This window comes from Cervus canadensis, chromosome 13 (genome assembly GCF_019320065.1).
Source record: "Cervus canadensis isolate Bull #8, Minnesota chromosome 13, ASM1932006v1, whole genome shotgun sequence".
Lineage (NCBI taxonomy): Eukaryota > Metazoa > Chordata > Mammalia > Artiodactyla > Cervidae > Cervus > Cervus canadensis.
Genome location: NC_057398.1, coordinates 43,113,785 through 43,132,201, shown reverse-complemented (window position 1 = coordinate 43,132,201; position 18,417 = coordinate 43,113,785). Strand labels below are relative to the sequence as shown.

Sequence of the window (18,417 nt, the reverse complement as noted above, 5' to 3'; positions counted from 1 at the left end):
ATTAGTATTTGTAATTTTCATAATTATCCAAACATATGTATACCAATAGAGACTCACTGAAAAACATTAAAAATAAAAACAATCCGAATGGTAATATTATAATTTTGTTTTACTTTTTTTGAAAGTAAAGTTTGTCAGGACAAATTTTCAAAATCTTTTTTAAAAAGTATATGTAGTAAACTACAATAAAGCAAACCTGTGAATATAGACAGGCTACAAACACCCTTATTTAATTGTTTCTTGGCATGTGGAAAGAGTGGAGTAATAAAGGGGATCAATTGAATGGGAACAAAGGAGAGAAAAGAGAAGAAAAGAAGGCAGAGGAAGGAGAAGCTCGGGAAAGCAGCAGTCTCACTTTGGCTCCCTAAGGAGTCACCAAGGATGGTGGTGGTGATTTAGTTGCTAAGTCGTGTCCAACTCTTGCAACCCCATGGACTCCATATAGCCTGCCAGGCTCCTCTGTCCATGGGATTCTCCAGGCAAGAATACTGGAGTGGGCTGCCTTTTCCTTCTCCCCAGGCATATTATCCAGTGGTGGAAGCTGCATGTCACAGCAAATGCTGCCTGAGCTAGTGGGGGAACAGGACCACAGTGACCACCCCACCCCTTTCCTTTACACCATGTCCCGGCTGGGCCATCACACCAACATGGCCTTGGGACATGCGTGCATGGGAGGTTTGCATTTAGACTGGCGGCAGGAGATGAGACAACTACGTTTCTTTTGTACACACATAAGGTTTCACTGACACTTTAACCACAGGAGGAGGAGAAAAGGCCACAAGATGTGGGGTTAGTGTGAGTGGGACAAAGGAACTTTTTTTTTCAAACTAAGAAAGCACCAGTACTGCAAAGACTTTCCGTGATTCCACACCCACCTTGAAAGTCCCCCTCTCAGCACAGGAAGTGCGCTGACCACTGGGGGGGATAAAAGAGACTCAGAGGAGCGGGTCCTCAGTCTCTTGCTTCACAGCTCAGTGGGACCTCAGCCATGAGACTTCTCATCCTGACCTGCCTGGTGATCTGCAGTCTCACTGCATACACTGTGGAAGGTGAGTCAAGTTATTTATGAGATAAGGAACGTGTAGGTGTACAGGCAGTGGCCGGGCATTTTGGTATTGACTCAGGTTTAGAATGCAGTAAACTACTTTCTCCAAGCTAAGCCTCAGTCTTTCTATGTGCAAAATGGGTATAATTCGACTCTAGGGGACTTTGTAGATTTTGAAGATAGATCTTTATAAGAGTCTGGGCTCCTATTTTTCACAACTAGGTAATTTGGAGTAAATTTCTTAACCTCTCCAAGCCTAGGTTTAATTATCTTTAAGATAAATGTAATAACTAATTTGCTTACCTACAATTAAAATGAAATAAATCTTATGATCATTTATCAGATTTCCAGGCAAAGACTAATTTGTTTATTAATGTTAGGTGCAGCATAATGAAAACAATTGTATATACCTTTGAAGTGTTTGCCTATTTAGTATTGATAAATTAAAAAATATTTACTCCTTTGCTGTTAACCTGAAATTATCATAACATTGTTAATTGGCTATACCCCAATACAAAATAAAAAGTTAAAAAAATAGAAATAGATATACCAGGGATTAAATAATGTGTTTGTTCAGTAAAGATAACTGCCCCATATCTCAAAAAATTGCTTAAAAATGTAAAGTATTCATGATGGGGGAGTGAGCTAGAGGATGTATGTTCTGAAGCAAGTCAACGTTTTGTGTTAAAACAGAATTGACTGGAAGCTCATGGCCTCATATCTAGGATATCAATTTTTACCTTTAAGTGTGTAGGAGAGAATATTATTATTGCTATGAATGTTATTCCCACTTGTGATAAATTTCTTGAGTTTATAAAAGACCATAAGTACTAACAAATATCAATGACTTATATACAATCAATTAAACTTACAAGACATATCCAGATGAGATTTAGTTACACTGAGCCTTTCCTGAACATTCTACACATATTTCTTAAAAGATCATTTTTTTTCCCAACTGGTTGGAGTGTATTTTTCCTTATGCCTCTGACAAGAGAAAATATCCTTTGGTTATAATTAATAACTCAGTTAACTCGCCTTTCAACCTCTTAATCTGCAGCCTTCTTACTTAGACTAGAATAGATCATGCATCTGCAAGGGTGCCAATAAATAGAGATGGCACTGCCTGGAACCCCCTGAAATTGGGCCCTGAATAAAAAAATATTGTTGAAATGAAAAAGTTTATACCAAGTGTTGTCTAAACCATGGCTAGCTGGCATTTTTTTGGGAAAATAGGCTGCCATATGATGGAAACCATGTATGAATAGGGGAATGAAGACTGATGAGGATTGCAGACATTTGAGTGTTTCCCTTTCACTGGGTTCAGAAAACATTTAGCATTAAAAATAAATTGGCAAACATAGAGGGTAAAGAATGTGCAGGCTGGATATTGAGTGATGGAAAGAGGAGATGAAGAGCAATGTTAGTGAACACCTGCTTAGTGTCATGATTATAAAAACCATCTGATTTCAGCAACACTACGTCAGAAAGCTCAGATTTGATCATTATCGACTATTATTTTAGATGCTTTTTGGCTTAATATTTCTCAGAGAAATATTCTGTAAGAATGTTTGCTTCCCTGAGAAGCAAATACCAGTCTCTTCATCTTAGGAGAAAATAGGCACACAGAAACCTTCATTATATTTTAGCAAATCTGTGACATTATTAACCTTCCCATGTTATTTTCCTTTCTCTGATGTAAGATGTTCCCAAACTGAAAAATTTAATCTCCTTTTAGTCCTTCTATTGAGGATAAGAAATTTATGAACTACTTCCTTTATATAGTTCACATTTTACCATTTAAAACAACACCTTTATGGATTCAGTCAAAAATGAGCTACCTCTCCCATGTTTAATATTGACTGCCCCAAACTACTCTTTATTAGGTCACTCTTTGTTATTTGATTGATGACACTCTAACATTTATATTATTAGAAATTATATTTTATTTTTGTTTGCTTGATTTTCTGTACAGGTGTGGGGAGTGAAGTTCTAGAAAAGAGCATTTGTGTGAGTCTGACTACACAGCGACTGCCAATTAAAAACATCAAGACGTATACCATCAAGGAGGGCTCCATGAAAGCAGTGATGTGAGTTTCTCTGCCCAAAGCTGGGCTTGATGGAACACAGTGTACAGAAAGACTGGCCTCCTCGGGAAAAATAAGTTAACAAGGAGGAAGACCTCAACTTAGCCAACAGGCCTTTTGCTTTTGCATATTAACCTTGTCTTTGTGTAGCCCCAAACAATGATGATGACAAAAAATTGGCAACCAAGTGAAGACTGTCACCCTCCTTTCTGACTTAACAGAAGAATCAGACCAGGAACTAGATGAATAATGTGCTCGGTCTGGAGGGTTAGGTTTAGAGATGGCTGGATCAGATCAGGATTTGAGCACAGAGCCACACTGGTATGGGATGCCTCCCTTCCCATCCCACTCACATCCCTGCCTTTCTCTTCCTTTTTGGTGTCTTGGAGTAGAATGCCATATTTTATCAGTTGCCACATTTCAAGGAATAGTGTCAACAACTAGCCTACATGGTACCATTCTCTTTCCAGGATTTCATTTTCAAAATAGCAACACTTCCCAAAATATAATTACAACTTTACCACCAAAAATATGATAAAGAAACCACTTTTTGTCCAGAAAATAAGATGAATGTGTTTAGATTTCAAAAAGAAAATGACATGTAGTAAATAATCTAGATGGCTTCAAATGTCTAGTTTAATTACATCATTTGTTAGCAATGATGAGGAAAGGAACCTACACAAAATTCTGAACAAGGAATCTGGGTATTATCTGGAGCTATTTTTTCTTCATGAAAAAAATAGATTGCAGAAGAAAGATTTTCATTTAAGATCTAATGTATCTAGAATACTGATTTGCCCTGTCATTTCTGCACGAAATCTCTTTTATATGATCTGATCTTAACTTTTGGTCCCAAGGCTTTGGAGATGTGACTAATTTTGCCTATCTTTTCCTTGCATTACAGATTCATTACCAGACGTGGCCTTAAAGTCTGTGCTGATCCCCACGTTGACTGGGTGAAAAAAGCTGTCCGAACAATAGACAAGTCCAACAGGAGAAATGTGAGCCAGACCAAGCCTACAGAAGCCCAACAATCCCCCAAAACAGCTGTGACCCTGACTGGGTAGTGACCTTCCAGCACCTTGTCTTCTCCCTAGCCAGCCACCTCATTTCCCTTTAAAGCTCATGGACTTATTACATTATATTCACCTTTTATAAAAGTATTGCATGAATCTACTTTCTTAGATTTTTATTTTTTTATGTCTTTCATATTCATATAGATGCTCTAAATAATAAATATTTATTATTAAGAATAGTCCCAAAGTGTATTCATTTGGGGAAGGTAATACATCATTTGTGTCCCTTTGCTGTTTTAATTGTACTTCCTGTTGACAGCATCCATGGTGGGAGAGATTATGGTCAGTGTTTATCAGAGATGAAAGCTATATTCATCATTTTTAGGCCCTAGCATGAAATGATTCTCTACACATAAGTCATAGGGGGCAACTGTAATAATGACAATTTTAGCTCTATTTCAACCTGTCTTCATAATGTTCTATTTTTATGGATTAAACGGAAAAATGATCCAACTGCTACTGGTTCCCCATTATGAGGGTTCACTACTCAAAAAGAAGCTTCATCAAGTTTGATCTTGAGCACATTCTCATACCTCTGTGTTTCATTTGATCTATAAAGAAAGGAAAGAAAAGGAAAAGACACAGCTTGTCAATTCTTTCATTTGTCGCAGTAGCAAAGATTATACTTTTAATGAAATGATACTTTATTCAAACAAAAATCAATTCTTCCCAAATTAGGCAATGAGCTTACTGCCTTTCTGTGATTTTCACAATTGTCACTACTCTAGTTTTCAACACACCATGCTTTTTTCCTTTTGGCCAGTAAGTTTTTAGTATCCCAACACTGTCACTTGGAACATTTGTTGAATATGATCACAATTTTCATTAAAGTTTTTAAAGTTTTAATGAACATTACTTCATCTACTCACTGAACATCTCATATTCATGCCCTCCTGTATTCTCACTAAATTGTTCATTTGATTCATGTTTATGATTCCATTATTCAAGTAGCTGATAGTGTATACATCCACTTCTATCTGACTTTAAATAGTTAAGAAACTGATCAATCCTTGATAGTTTCAAAAGAAGGGAAGGAATTAACTGTTTTCTAGTCCTAAGGGGACAACCAGCAATCCCAAGTATTTTCAGAGGGTAACTGAGGGCATTTTGTAGGAATCAAATCACGTCTAGTCATAGTTATCCAACTATTCACCAGAGAGGAAATGATTAAAACACTGCCTTTCAGCCAAGAGTGGGTTATCTGTCATTTCTCACTGCTATTTGCTTACAATAATGTTCAAAACTGGTCTTAAAGGAAACACAAAGAAAAAAACACCTGTTTTATGAGGGGTGAAACCTAGCCAATCACAGAAGATGAAAGAAATGTTTCCTGATTGAACATGTACTTAAATTTCTCAAATGTCTCCGAAATGCTAGAAATTTTCAGTTCAGTTCAGTCTCTCAGTTGTGTCTGAGTCTTTGTGACCCCATGGACAGCAACATGCCAGGCCCTGTCCAACGCCAACTTCCAGAGCCTACTCAAACTCATGTCTATCACGTTGGTGATTCCATCCAACCATCTCATCCGCTGTCATCCCCTTCTCCTCCCGCCTTCAATCTTTCCCAACATCAGGGTCTTTTCCAATGTGTTAGTTCTTTGCATCAGGTGGCCAAAGTATTGGAGTTTCAGCTTCAGCATCAGTCCTTCCAATGAATATTCAGGACTGATTTCCTTTAGGATGGACTGGTTGGATCTCCTTGTAGTCCAAGTGACTCTCAAGAGTTTTCTCCAACATCACGGTTCAAAAGCATCAGTTCTTTGGCACTCAGCTTTCTTTATAGTCCAACTCTCACATTCATGCATAACTACTGGAAAAACCATAGCTTTAACTAGGTGGACCTTTGTTGATAAAGTAATGTCTCTGCTTTTTAATATGCTGTCTAGGTTGGTCATACCTTTTCTTCTGAGAAGCATGCATCTTTTAATTTCATGGCTGCAGTCACCATCTGCAGTGATCTTGGAGCCTGGAGCCTAAAAAAATAAAGTCTGTCACTGTTTCTACTGTTTCCCCATCTATCTGCCATGTAGTGATGGGACCAGATGCCATGATCTTAGTTTTCTGAATGTTGAGTTTTAAGCCAACTTTTTCACTCTCCTCTTTCACTTTCATCAAGAGGCTCTTCAGTTCTTCTTCCCTTTCTGCCATAAGGGTGGTGTCACCTGCATATTATTGATATTTCTCCCAGCAATCTTGATTCCAGCTTGTGTTTCATCCAGCCCAGCATTTCTCTGCAAGAGGTTTTCAAGAGAAGTAATACTACAAGTGGAAGAGTATAGATATACACATCTCGTGATTGCATTATCTAAGGTCGTAAGTGATGCTAGAGGTTTCAATCCAACAGTGCACATAACTTTTAACTAACTGACTGGATGTTTTGAATCACTTAGGTTGGACCTGTATCTACCGAATATGGCTCTGTGGCTGATTGGACTTCAATTCAAAGAAATAATCTAAGAAGGAGAGTTCTCAAAATATTAAATATATTTTTTTTAGTGTCTGAGACTCCTCTTTTGTGCTTCTGTGTTGAATTTTACTAAAAGTTAACTTAAAATTTACAATCTATATTGAAAGCTGCTTTTGTGTATTATTATGCCAGGTTCCCAGTGCCTAGCATAGAACTGGGATGTGTGGGCTCAGTAGCTTCAGTCATGTCCGACTCTTTGTGACCCCATGGACTGTAGCCTACCAGGCTCCTCTGTCCCTGAGATTCTCCAGCCAAGAATACTGGAGGTGGGTTGCCATGTCTCCTTAAAGGGGATCTTCCTAACCCAGGGACTGAACCCGTGTCTCCTGCATCTCTTGCATTGCAGGCAGATTCTTTACCCACGGAGCCACCTAGTAAGCCCATAGACCTGGGAGGGAGAGAGGGTCAATTAATAATTGTTGGATGAATGGAAGAATAACATATTAGATTATTTACTTCATTCTGCACTTTCATATTTCTAAAATTATACAATACAAAGTAAACTTTATTAAGGCTTGAATAAACTTTATTCATTTCAGCAAATATTTTTAGGTACTTGATAAAACAGGCACTGTGTTAGGCTTAGTATATATCCAGATAAGTAAAACACCACTTCTGTACTCCAAGAGCTCATCTAGCAGATGAGACTATGATGAAAGAGAACCAATATGAAACAGGTAATATTAATAACATGGGCATGCTCAAGAAATAGAAATAACACAGAGAAAGGAATAATTATCTTGAGAATGTTCTCCATTTTTTCTGAATTTAGATATAATTATTAATTACTATCATTAATAAGAAATGGAAGATGGATTCTTCATTGATTTGAAGAAAGATGTCACATAATTCTCTCTTCACTAGGAAATTCTTCCACTGTGATTGTAATATTTGCAGAGTATTATGTTCTTTCATAGATATTTGATACAACAATACAGTGAGTCTAAAATTGTCACTGCAATTTAAGTGGTGAGAAAACTGAGCTACAGAGAGATTGATTGTCTTGGCTAAGAGCACAGAGTTATTAATAAACTGATTCTGGTCTCAGATAGTGACTTTCTATGATATTCCAGCCTCAGGTAGGCGCATGATAATGTACAAGTCTTCCTGGAGGGTGCATGATGGGAGAAAGGATAATATTTTTGACAAATGATTTTAGAACAACTGGACATCCACATGCAAAAAACCCTCTAGACACAGACCTTACACATTTCATGACAAATTAACTCAAAATATATTATAGGTGAAATGTAAAATGCAAAATTATTAAACATCTAGATGATGACATATGATAATATCTTGATTACCTTGGATTTGGAGATGATTTTTTCTTTAAATCTTACAGCAAAGATATGCTCTTTAAGAGAAAAATTTAAGTTGGTGCTTATTAAAATTATAAATTTATGTTCTTTGAAAGACACTGTCAAGTAAAGATAATGTCACAGATTAGTAGAAAATATTTTCAAGAGACGTATGATTTTAAAAAAAATGTTACCCACAGCACACAGAGAACTCTTAAAATGTGAAAACAAGAAAGCAAACAACTTGATTGAATAACCCAGATAAAAGGTCTTAACAAATACCTCACCATAGGAGATATATAGATGGAAAATAAACATAGGAAAAGGTTCTCAACACTATACCTCATTAGGAAATTGCAAATGAAAAATAATGAGATACTACTATACATCTCTAAGAATGGCAAAAATTTAAAACATGAACAATATCAAATGATGGGAAGGATGTGAAGCAACAGGAATTCACCTTGGAGCAACCAAAATGTCCTTCAATAGGTGGCTGGATAAATACACTGTGGTATATCCATGGGGGGGAGTTCCTCAATGACTCAGTGGGTAAAGAATCCACCTACAATGCAGAAGAGCCAGTTGATATGGGTTTAATCCTGGGTAGGGAAGATCCACTGGAGAAGGAAAATGGCAATCTACTCCAGCAGTCTTGCCTGGAAAATCTCATGGGCAGAGGAGGCTGGTGGGCTATAATCCAAAGAGTTGCAAAGAGTTGGATATGACTGAGTGGCTACACACACACACACACATATCCCTTCAATGATATATTCTTCAGTAATAAAGAGAAATGAGCTATTAAAGTCACAAAAGACAGGGAAGGAACTTAAAAATATATTACTAATGAAAGAAGTCAATATGAAAAGTACATATAATACATGATTTTAACTATATGGAATTTTGGAAAAGGCTAAATTGTGGAGGTGGTAAAGAGTGGTTGTTTGTCTAAGAACAGTAATGCCTGCTCCTTTTCGGTTTCCACATTCGTGGGATATCTTCTAGTCCTTTGCTTTAAGTTGGTGTGTATCCATAAAGATGAAATGAGTCTCTTGTAGGCAGTATGCATTTTTTTAATCCATTTAGTCACTTCATCTCTTTTGATTGGAGAATTTAACTCATTTACATTTAAAGTAATTAATGATCCATGCAGTTCAGTTCAGTTGCTTAGTCGTGTCTGACTGTTTGTGGCCCCATGGACTGCAGCACCCTAGGCTTCGCTGTCCATCACCAACTCCCAGAGCTTGTTCAAACTCATGTCCATTGAGTCAGTGATGCCATCCAACCATCTCATCCTCTGTCGTCCCCTTCTCCTTCTGCCTTCAATCATTCCCAGCATCAGGGTCTTTTCCAATGAGTCAGTTCTTTGCATCAAGTGGCCAAAGTATTGGAGCTTCAGCTTCAGCATCAGTCCTTCCAGTGAATGTTCAGGACTGATGTCCTTTATGATTGACTTATTTGGACTTACTAATGCCATTTTAATAGTTTTCTAGTTGTTTTATAGTCCCCTTGTTTCTTCCTTCCCCTCTTGCTGAGTTTATTTATGAATTGATGATTTTCTAAGTGATATGCTTTGATTCCTATCTCTTATCTTCTGTGTATATACTATAAGTTTTTGCTTTGTAGTTACCATGAGCTATGAGGGCTTCCCTGGTGGCTCAGAGGGTAAAACGTCTGCCCACAATGCAGAAGACCTGGGTTTGATCCCCAGGTCGGGAAGATCCCCTGGTGAAGGAAATGGCAACCCACTCCAGTACTCTTGCCTGGAAAATGCCATGAACGGAGGAACCTGGTAGGCTATAGTCAATAGGATCTCAAAGAGTTCCTACATGATTGAGCAACTTCACTTTATCATGAGCTATATACATACGTATCTTACAAATATAGCAGTGCACAAAAGCACTAATCCAGGTAAGAAGAAATGGTGGCTGGGGATTGGGTCTCTTGGGGGTAGTAAGAAGGGTTTAGATTCTATTTTGAAGTTGAGAGACAACTATATTTCCTGACAGATTGAGTGGTGCATGTAAGAGCAAGAGAGGAATCAAGGATGAGAGAATTTTTGCTATTATCTTTCAACAAGTTGTCAATCAGTGCCTACATATGAGCAAATTATGCCTATTGCGTACTAGATTTCCACTTTTTTGTTGATTACTCAATTCTCTTCACTAGAGACTCTAGTGCATGCTTTGAAAAACTGAAATTAATTCATTCTCAGAGTTTAAGAAACTCCATTTCAATATGGTAAGTAAGAGTTCAGCCTTGGGTCAACTTGTCTTTTTTGATTATAAACATGAGAGGAAGATATAGACACAGTCTTCTGGATTTATGTGTTTAGATGTTCATCTTTTATTTAATTTACAGTGACTGTAATGTTGGTCTTTTGAAATGAATTCACTTATTCAAAAACCATTTAGTGAATTAATATTATATAGCAGACATTCTGCCTTGCCAGAGAAGGCAATGGCACCCCACTCCAGTACTCTTGCCTGGAGACTCCCGTGGACGGAGGAGCCTGGTAGGCTACAGTCCATGGGGTCGCGAAGAGTCAAACACGACAGAGCAACTTCACTTTCACTTTTCACTTTCATGCACTGGAGAAGAAAATGGCAGCCCACTCCAGTATCCTTGCCTGGAGAATCCCAGGGACGGGAGCCTGGTGGGCTGCCGTCTATGGGGTCACACAGGGTTGGACACGACTGACGTGACTTAGCAGCTGCCTTGCCAGGGCCAGGACTGAAGCCAATTCTCTATTTTCAAGGAGGCTGCCACCTAGTGGGAGATGCAGAAATGTAATTGAGTAGAAGAATAAAATGAGATTAGTGATAGAACAGTGGTGGCTAGAAAGTGCCAACAGAGCCCAGAAGGAGGCACAACTAATTATATCTTGAGGAATTCAGGAAAACTTGTAGGAAGAGGAAGAGTTTACAGATAGCCATGTAGGGAGCTTGGACTGGCATTCCTAATAAAGAAAATAGTAAGTGGGTAGTAGAAAAGAGATGTAGGTGTTGAGAGTCCGGCTGTAAAGAAAGCTGAGCGCCAAAGAATTGATGCTTTTGAACTGTGGTGTTGGAGAAGACTCTTGAGGGTCACTTGGACTGCAAAGAGATCCAACCAGTCCATCCTAAAGGAAATCAGTCCTGAATATTCATTGGAAGGACTGATGTTGAAGCTGAAACTCCAGCACTTTGGCCTCCTGATGCGAAGAACTAACTCATTGGAAAAGACCCTGATGCTGAGAAAGATTGAAGGCAGGAAGAGAAGGGGATGACAGAGGATGAGATGGTTGGATGGCATCACTAACTTGATGGACATGAGTTTGAACAAGCTCTGGGAGTTGGTGATGGACAGAGAAGCCTAGCATGCTGCAGTCCTTGGGGTTGCAAAGAGTCAGACACGACTGAGCAACTGAACTGAACTGAGTGAAAAAGAGAATGGCCCATTTGGTTGACTTCATGGACACTTGTTAAGACTAGAGGTTTCGGAGCAAGGTCATGAGTAGTGAAAGTTGAATCTTAAAGGAAAAGCACTGTTAGATCTGAACACATTTATATATGAAAATGTGAGGTTTGAAATGAATCTTGTAGGCAATGGGAATTAGCAAACATATGTCAGCAGGAAAACAACTCAATTAGATGAAGATTTTAGAATGATTGCTCTGGCAATGCTGCGGAGAATATCTTGGAAAGGGCGGAGACCCAGACCTGGGAATGAGCTAGTATACTGCTGTAGTCCTAGCAAGGAGTGAAGAGGTCCTGCCTTGGACATTCTAGAGAGAGAGGAGAAGGCATGTACATGAGCTACATACACGCTTAGTATGGCTTGTTTGGAAGTAACATGTGGATATCCAACAATGGGTCTAAGAAGACCCAAGTAATCTTAGACCCTATGAGTCTTAGATGCTTCTTAGAGTCAATGAGTCTAAGAAGACCCAAGTAATCTGTATTCAGATACCAAAAAGAAGATAAAACCTTATTCAGTGTCACAGAGTAATAGGAGAGAGCATTCTGAGTGGAAAGATATGTTGAGTTTAAGGACTGATGGTATAGCCAGGTGGACATAACAAGAAAGATATTCAAATTTCTGAGTAAAGTCTGACTGGAAAATCAAATGCCCTTGATGAAAAATATCTTAGAGTTTAGCCTATAATTTTATAGGAATATAGGAAATAAAGGAATTTGCTTCTGTATACCTAATAGCAATGGGAAACACTTTTAGCTATACATATACTTAACATGAATTTTATTTTGCTATCCCTGCATAGTAATGACAAAACCTTTTAGCTTCATACATAATTAATACATGCATCAGAGACAATCTCCTGGAGAAGGGAATAGCTGTCCACTCCAGTATTCTTGCCTGGAGAATCCCGTGGACAGAGGTGCCTGGTTGGCTGGAGTCCATGAGGTTGCACAGAGTCGGACATGACTGAGTAACATTTTTTTAAACAGATACCTACTAAACAAAATAAGACAAAACCCAACAACAATCTGAATGCCAGAAAGGGTTCATAACAAGTGATGCCCTCAAACACTGCTAGAAGCACAGCAAAGAGAAATTATATTTTGGGAAGATTATGTCAATATGTAGCAAGAGTTATAAAGACAATCATATGATTTTGCCTAGTAATCCTACTCCTGGTTATCAGTGTATATTAATGAACATTTATCTTATAGATATGGTCTACATAACAATATGTTATAAGGGAATGGCTTAATATGTCTGTGTTTACTCAGAGTATGAAGACTCTTTTATATGAAAACTATAAAAAAAAATAGGAAGATTTTTAATTGATGTAAAAATAGTCTAAATGTTTATAATCATCACAACTGTGTAAACATGTATACCAATAGGGATTCACTGAAAATCATTAACAACGGAAACCATCAGAATGGTAATATTATAGATAATTTTATTTTTCTTTTTTTTTTAATTTTAAATTAAAAAAAAGCCAAAACATTTTTTTTTAATTTTAAATTTAAAAAAAAGCCAAAACATTTTTTTAAATTTTAAATTTAAAAAAAAAGCCAAAACATTTTTTTTAATTTTAAATTTAAGATAATTTTATTTTTCTTAAAACAATAATTTCTTAAAAATCATCTATAGATAATGCTTTTTCTTTTTTGCAAAATAAAGTTTATGTGAGGACAACTTTTCAAAGTCTGTTTTAAAAGACATGTAGTAAGCTACAATAAAGCAAACCTATGAATATAGACAGGCTCCAAACACCCTTATTTAAATGTTCCTTGGGCATGTGGAAAGGGTGGTGTAAGGAAGGGGATCAATTGAATGTGGCAGAGGACAGATGAGAAGCAAAAGAAGGCAGAGGATTGAGAAACTCGGGAAAGCAACAGTATCTCTTTGGCTCCCTAAGGAGTCACCAAGGGCATATGACCCAGGGTGGTGGAAGCTTCGTGTCACAGCAAATGCTGCATGAGCTAGTGGGGGAACGGGACCACAGTGACCACCCCACCCCTTTCCTTTACACCATGTCCCGGCTGGGCCATCACACCGACATGGCCTTGGGACATGCGTGCATGGGAGGTTTGCATTTAGACTGGCGGCAGGAGATGAGACAACTACGTTTCTTTTGTACACACATAAGGTTTCACTGACACTTTAACCACAGGAGGAGGAGAAAAGGCCACAAGATGTGGGGTTAGTGTGAGTGGGACAAAGGAACTTTTTTTTTTCAAACTAAGAAAGCACCAGTACTGCAAAGACTTTCCGTGATTCCACACTCAGCTTGAAAGTCCCCCTCTCAGCACAGGAAGTGCGCTGACCACTGCGGGGATAAAAGAGACTCAGAGGAGCCAAGGTCCTCAGCCTCTTGCTTCACAGCTCAGCGGGACCTCAGCCATGAGACTTCTCATCCTGACCTGCCTGGTGATCTGCAGTCTCACTGCATACACTGTGGAAGGTGAGTCAAAGGCTATTTATGAGATAAGGAACATCTAGGTGTACAGACAGTGGTCAGGCATTTTGTTATTGACTCAGGTTTTGAATAGAGTAAACTACTTTCTCCAAGCTGAGCCTCAGTCTTCCTGTGTGCAAAATGGGAATAATTTGACTCTAGAGGATCTTGTGGATTTCGCAGATATATCTTGGCTAACAGCTAGGCTCCTATTTTTCACAACTGGGTGATTTGGGGTAAGTTTCTTAACTTGTTTTTGCCTATGCTTACTTGTCTATAAGATGAATATGATAACTGATACACTTACCTGGGGTTAAAATGAAATAAACATTATATATAATCAATAGTATAAATTATAATAAACTTATAATAAACTTTTCAGTTTACTACACAAGTCCTAGTTTCTTAATTAATGTTAGCTGTGGAATGGTGATGACAATTATATATACCTTTGAAGCTTTTGCCTATTTATATTGATCTTGATAACTTCTCAAAAAAATTGAGAGCTCAGTCATGATGCAGGAATGACTAGAGAGTGTTATATTCTGAAACAAATCAATGTTTTCTATTAAAACAAAAATGACTGGAAGCTCATATCTTCATACCCAGAAAATCAATATTACATTTAAGTGTGTAAGAGAGTCTATATTACTGCAATGAATGTTGTTTCCCACTTAGGATTAATTTATTGAGTTTGTATGAGACCATAGTGCTAACAAATATCAATGCCTTATATACAGTCAAATAAACTATAAGGCATACCCAGCTGAGACTTAGCTACATTGCTGAGCATTTGACACATAGTTCTTAAAGGATCATTTTGTTCTCAGCTGGTTGGAGTACATTTCTCTTGGCAGCTCTGAACACAAGAAGGAATATCCTTGGGGTATAGTTAGTGCTTCAGAAACTCTCCTTTAAAACTCCTAATCTGTAGACTTATTACTTAGACCAAAATATCTGAGCCTGATCATGGATCCCCACGGTTCTCTGTAAATAGTGACGGTACTGTCTGAAAGTCCCTGAAATTGTTCCCTAAATAAAATACTGTTAAAACAAAAAGTTTAAGCCCAATGTTGCCTGAATGGTGGCTGGCTGGCATGTTTCTGAAACAAGAGGCTGGCACTTGGTGCAAACCCATATATGGGTAGGGGAACGAACATTGAGGAGGATTACGGACACTGGGGTATATCCCTCTTTCACTGGGTTCAGAGACAGTTCAGCATTAAAGAAAATTGTCAAATACAGCAGGTAGAGAATACGTAGGCTGGATACTTGAGGGATGGAGAGAAGGGGAGATGAAGAGCAATGTTAGTGAACATCGTCTCAGTGCCATGTTTATAAAAATCCTCCTGTTACCAGCAGCACTGCAGTTCAAAACTATCATCATCAGTTATTATTTTAGATGATTTTTCACTGAATACTTCTCTGAGAATATTTGCTTCCCTGAGAAGCAACTATCAGTCTCTTCAGCTTAGGAGAAAGTCAGCACTTAAAAACTTTTATTAGATTTTAGGAAACCCTTAATATCATTAACTATTCCAAGTTATTTTCCCTTCTCCAATGTAAGATATTCTTGAAACTGTCAAATTTAATCCCCCCAGGCCATTTCTATTGAGGATGAGGACTCTGTGAACTATTGTCTTTACATATTTCTCATTTTAACATTTAAAATAATGCCTTTAGTGATTCAGTCAAAAATGAGCTACCTCTCTCACATTTAATACTGACTGTCCCAAACTACTCTTTATACTCTTTGTTATTTGATTGATGACACTCTAACATTTATATTATTAGAAATTATATTTTATTTTTGTTTGCTTGATTTTCTGTACAGGTGTGGGGACTGAAGTTTTAGAAAAGAGCATCTGTGTGAGTCTGACTACACAGCGACTGCCAATTAAAAACATCAAGACCTACATCATCAAGGAGGGCTCCATGAAAGCAGTGATGTGAGTTTCTCTGCCCAAAGCTGGGATTGATGGAACAGTGTACATAAAGGCCGGCCTCCTCGGGAAAAATAAGCTAACAAGGAGGAAGACCTCAACTTAGCCAACAGGCCTTTTGCTTTTCCATATTAACCTTGTCTTTGTGTAGCCCCAAACAATGACGATGATGAAAAATTGGCAACCAAGTGAAGACTGTCACCCTCCTTTCTGATTTATCCTAACAGAAGAATCAGACCGGGAACCAGATGAATAATGTGCTCAGTCTGGAGGGTTAGGTTTAGAGATGGCTGGATCAGATCAGGATTTGAGCACAGAGCCACACTGGTGTGGGATGCCTCTCTTCCCACCCACCCCCTTCCCTGCCTTTCTTTTCCTTTTTGATGCCTGGAGTAGAATGCCATACTTTATCAGTTGCCACATCTCAAGGAATAGTGTCAACAACTAGCCTACATGGTACCATTCTCTTTCCAGGATTTCATTTTCAAAATAGCAACACTTCCCAACATATAATCACTTTACCCCCCATCCCTTCAAATAAGATAAATAAATCAGATAGGATGACTGTGCTTAGATTTGAAAAAAGAAAAAGGACCTCAAATGTCTAGTTTAATTACATCACTTGGTGGCAATGATGAGATAGGAGTCTGAAAATTATGCTGAACAAGGAATCTGGGTATTACCTGGAACTATTTCTTCTTCACGAAAAAATACATTGCAGAAGAAAGATTTTCATTTATGATCTTATGAATCCAAAAGACTGATTTATCTAGTCATTTCTGCACAAAATCTCTTTTATGTGATTTGATCTTAACTTTTGGTCCCAAGGCTTTGAGGATGTGACTAATTTTGCCTGTCTTTTCCTTGTATTGCAGACTCATTACCAGACGAGGATTTAAAATCTGTGCTGATCCTAAAGCTGACTGGGTGAAAAAAGCCATCCAAACGATAGACAGGAAAAATATGAGCCAGACCAAGCCTACAGGATCCCAGAAATCCACCAGTACAGCTGTGACCCTGACTGGGTAGTGACCTTCCAGCACTTCATCCCCTCCCTAGCCAGCCACCTCATTTCCCTTTAAAGCCCATGGACTGGTTACATTATATTCACTTTTTATAAAAGTGTTGCATGAGTCAAATTATTTTATTAGATTTTAATTTTTTTATATTTCTTTTGTAATCATTCAGATGTTTTAATTAATAAATATTTATTATTAAGAATATTCCACAAATTTATTCATTACATATTGGGAAAGGTAATACATCATTTGTGTTCCATTTCTGTCTTTACCATTCCTCCTTTTGATCCCTGATGGGAGAGATTATGATCAGTGTTTATCAGAGATGAAAGCTATATTCATTATTCTGAGGTTCTAGCATGAAGTTGTTCTCTACACGACTCATAGATGATAACTACGATGATGACAATTTAAGCCTTATTTCAACCTGTCTTCATCACGCAGTTCTATTTTTTTTCTTTTTTTTTCATTTATTTTTATTAGTTGGAGGCTAATTACTTTACAATATTGTAGTGGTTTTTGTCATACATTGACATGAATCAGCCATGGATTTACATGTATTCCCCATCCCGATCCCCCCTCCCACCTTCCTCTCCACCCGCAGTTCTATTTTTAAGAAATAAAGGAGAAGATGGTTTCACAGCTGAATTCTACCAAAAATTTAGAGAAGAGCTAACACCTATCTTACTCAAACTCTTCCAGAAAATTGCAGAAGAAGGTAAACTTCCAAACTCATTTTATGAGGCCACCATCACCCTAATTCCAAAACCAGACAAAGATGCCACAAGAAAAGAAAACTGTAGGCCAATATCACTGATGAACATAGACGCAAAAATCCTTAACAAAATTCTAGCAAACAGAAAGCAACAACATATTAAAAAAATCATACACCATGACCAAGTGGGCTTTATCCCAGGAATGCAAGGATCCTTTAATATCCACAAATCAATCAATGTAATACACCACATTAACAAATTGAAAGATATGATTATCTCAATAGATGCAGAAAAAGCCTTTGACAAAATTCAACATCTGTTTATGATTAAAACTCTCCAGAAAGTAGGAATAGAAGGAACATACCTCAACATAATAAAAGCTATATATGACAAACCCACAGAAAGCATTACCCTCAATGGTGAAAAATTGAAAGCATTTCCCCTGAAATCAGGAACAAGACAAGGGTGCCCACTCTCACCACTACTATTCAACATAGTTTGGAAGTTTTGGCCACAGCAATCAGAGCAGAAAAAGAAGTAAAAGGAATCCAGACAGGAAAAGAAGAAGTGAAACTCTCGCTGTTTGCAGATGACATGATCCTCTACATAGAAAACCCTAAAGACTCTACCAGAAAATTACTAGAGCTAATCAATGAATATAGTAAAGTTGCAAGATATAAAATTAACACACAGAAATCCCTTGCATTCCCATACACTAACAATGAGAAAACAGAAAGAGAAATTAAGGAAGCAATACCATTCACCATTGCAACAAAAAGAATAAAATACTTAGGAGTACATCTACCTCAAGAAACAAAAGACCTATACATAGAAAACTATAAAACACTGATGA

General features: G+C 37.7%; 2 protein-coding genes across 2 annotated transcripts; both read left to right on the top strand.

The window, feature by feature from the left end:
* The first annotated feature begins 853 nt into the window (after positions 1–853).
* On the top strand, positions 854–4,384 carry LOC122452134 (lymphotactin-like). Its single transcript, XM_043485555.1, has 3 exons — positions 854–1,049; positions 3,021–3,135; positions 4,037–4,384. Exons 1-3 carry the CDS (start codon positions 989–991, stop codon positions 4,197–4,199), a joined length of 339 nt encoding a protein of 112 aa, XP_043341490.1. The 5' UTR covers positions 854–988; the 3' UTR covers positions 4,200–4,384.
* A 9,343-nt stretch (positions 4,385–13,727) lies between these two features.
* LOC122452133 (lymphotactin-like) lies at positions 13,728–17,048 on the top strand. Its single transcript, XM_043485554.1, has 3 exons — positions 13,728–13,892; positions 15,721–15,835; positions 16,705–17,048. The coding sequence occupies exons 1-3, from the start codon at positions 13,832–13,834 to the stop codon at positions 16,856–16,858; spliced, it is 330 nt and encodes a 109-aa protein (XP_043341489.1). The 5' UTR covers positions 13,728–13,831; the 3' UTR covers positions 16,859–17,048.
* The last annotated feature ends 1,369 nt before the right edge of the window (positions 17,049–18,417 follow it).

Bases quoted from the DNA above. Each gene is read 5' to 3' on its own strand.
- LOC122452134 (XM_043485555.1), top strand. From the start codon at position 989: ATGAGACTTCTCATCCTGACCTGCCTGGTGATCTGCAGTCTCACTGCA. The intron at 1,050-3,020 runs GTGAGTCAAGTT...TTTTCTGTACAG, and splicing joins CACTGCATACACTGTGGAAG to GTGTGGGGAGTGAAGTTCTA. The intron at 3,136-4,036 runs GTGAGTTTCTCT...CTTGCATTACAG, and splicing joins GGCTCCATGAAAGCAGTGAT to ATTCATTACCAGACGTGGCC.
- LOC122452133 (XM_043485554.1), top strand. From the start codon at position 13,832: ATGAGACTTCTCATCCTGACCTGCCTGGTGATCTGCAGTCTCACTGCA. The intron at 13,893-15,720 runs GTGAGTCAAAGG...TTTTCTGTACAG, and splicing joins CACTGCATACACTGTGGAAG to GTGTGGGGACTGAAGTTTTA. The intron at 15,836-16,704 runs GTGAGTTTCTCT...CTTGTATTGCAG, and splicing joins GGCTCCATGAAAGCAGTGAT to ACTCATTACCAGACGAGGAT.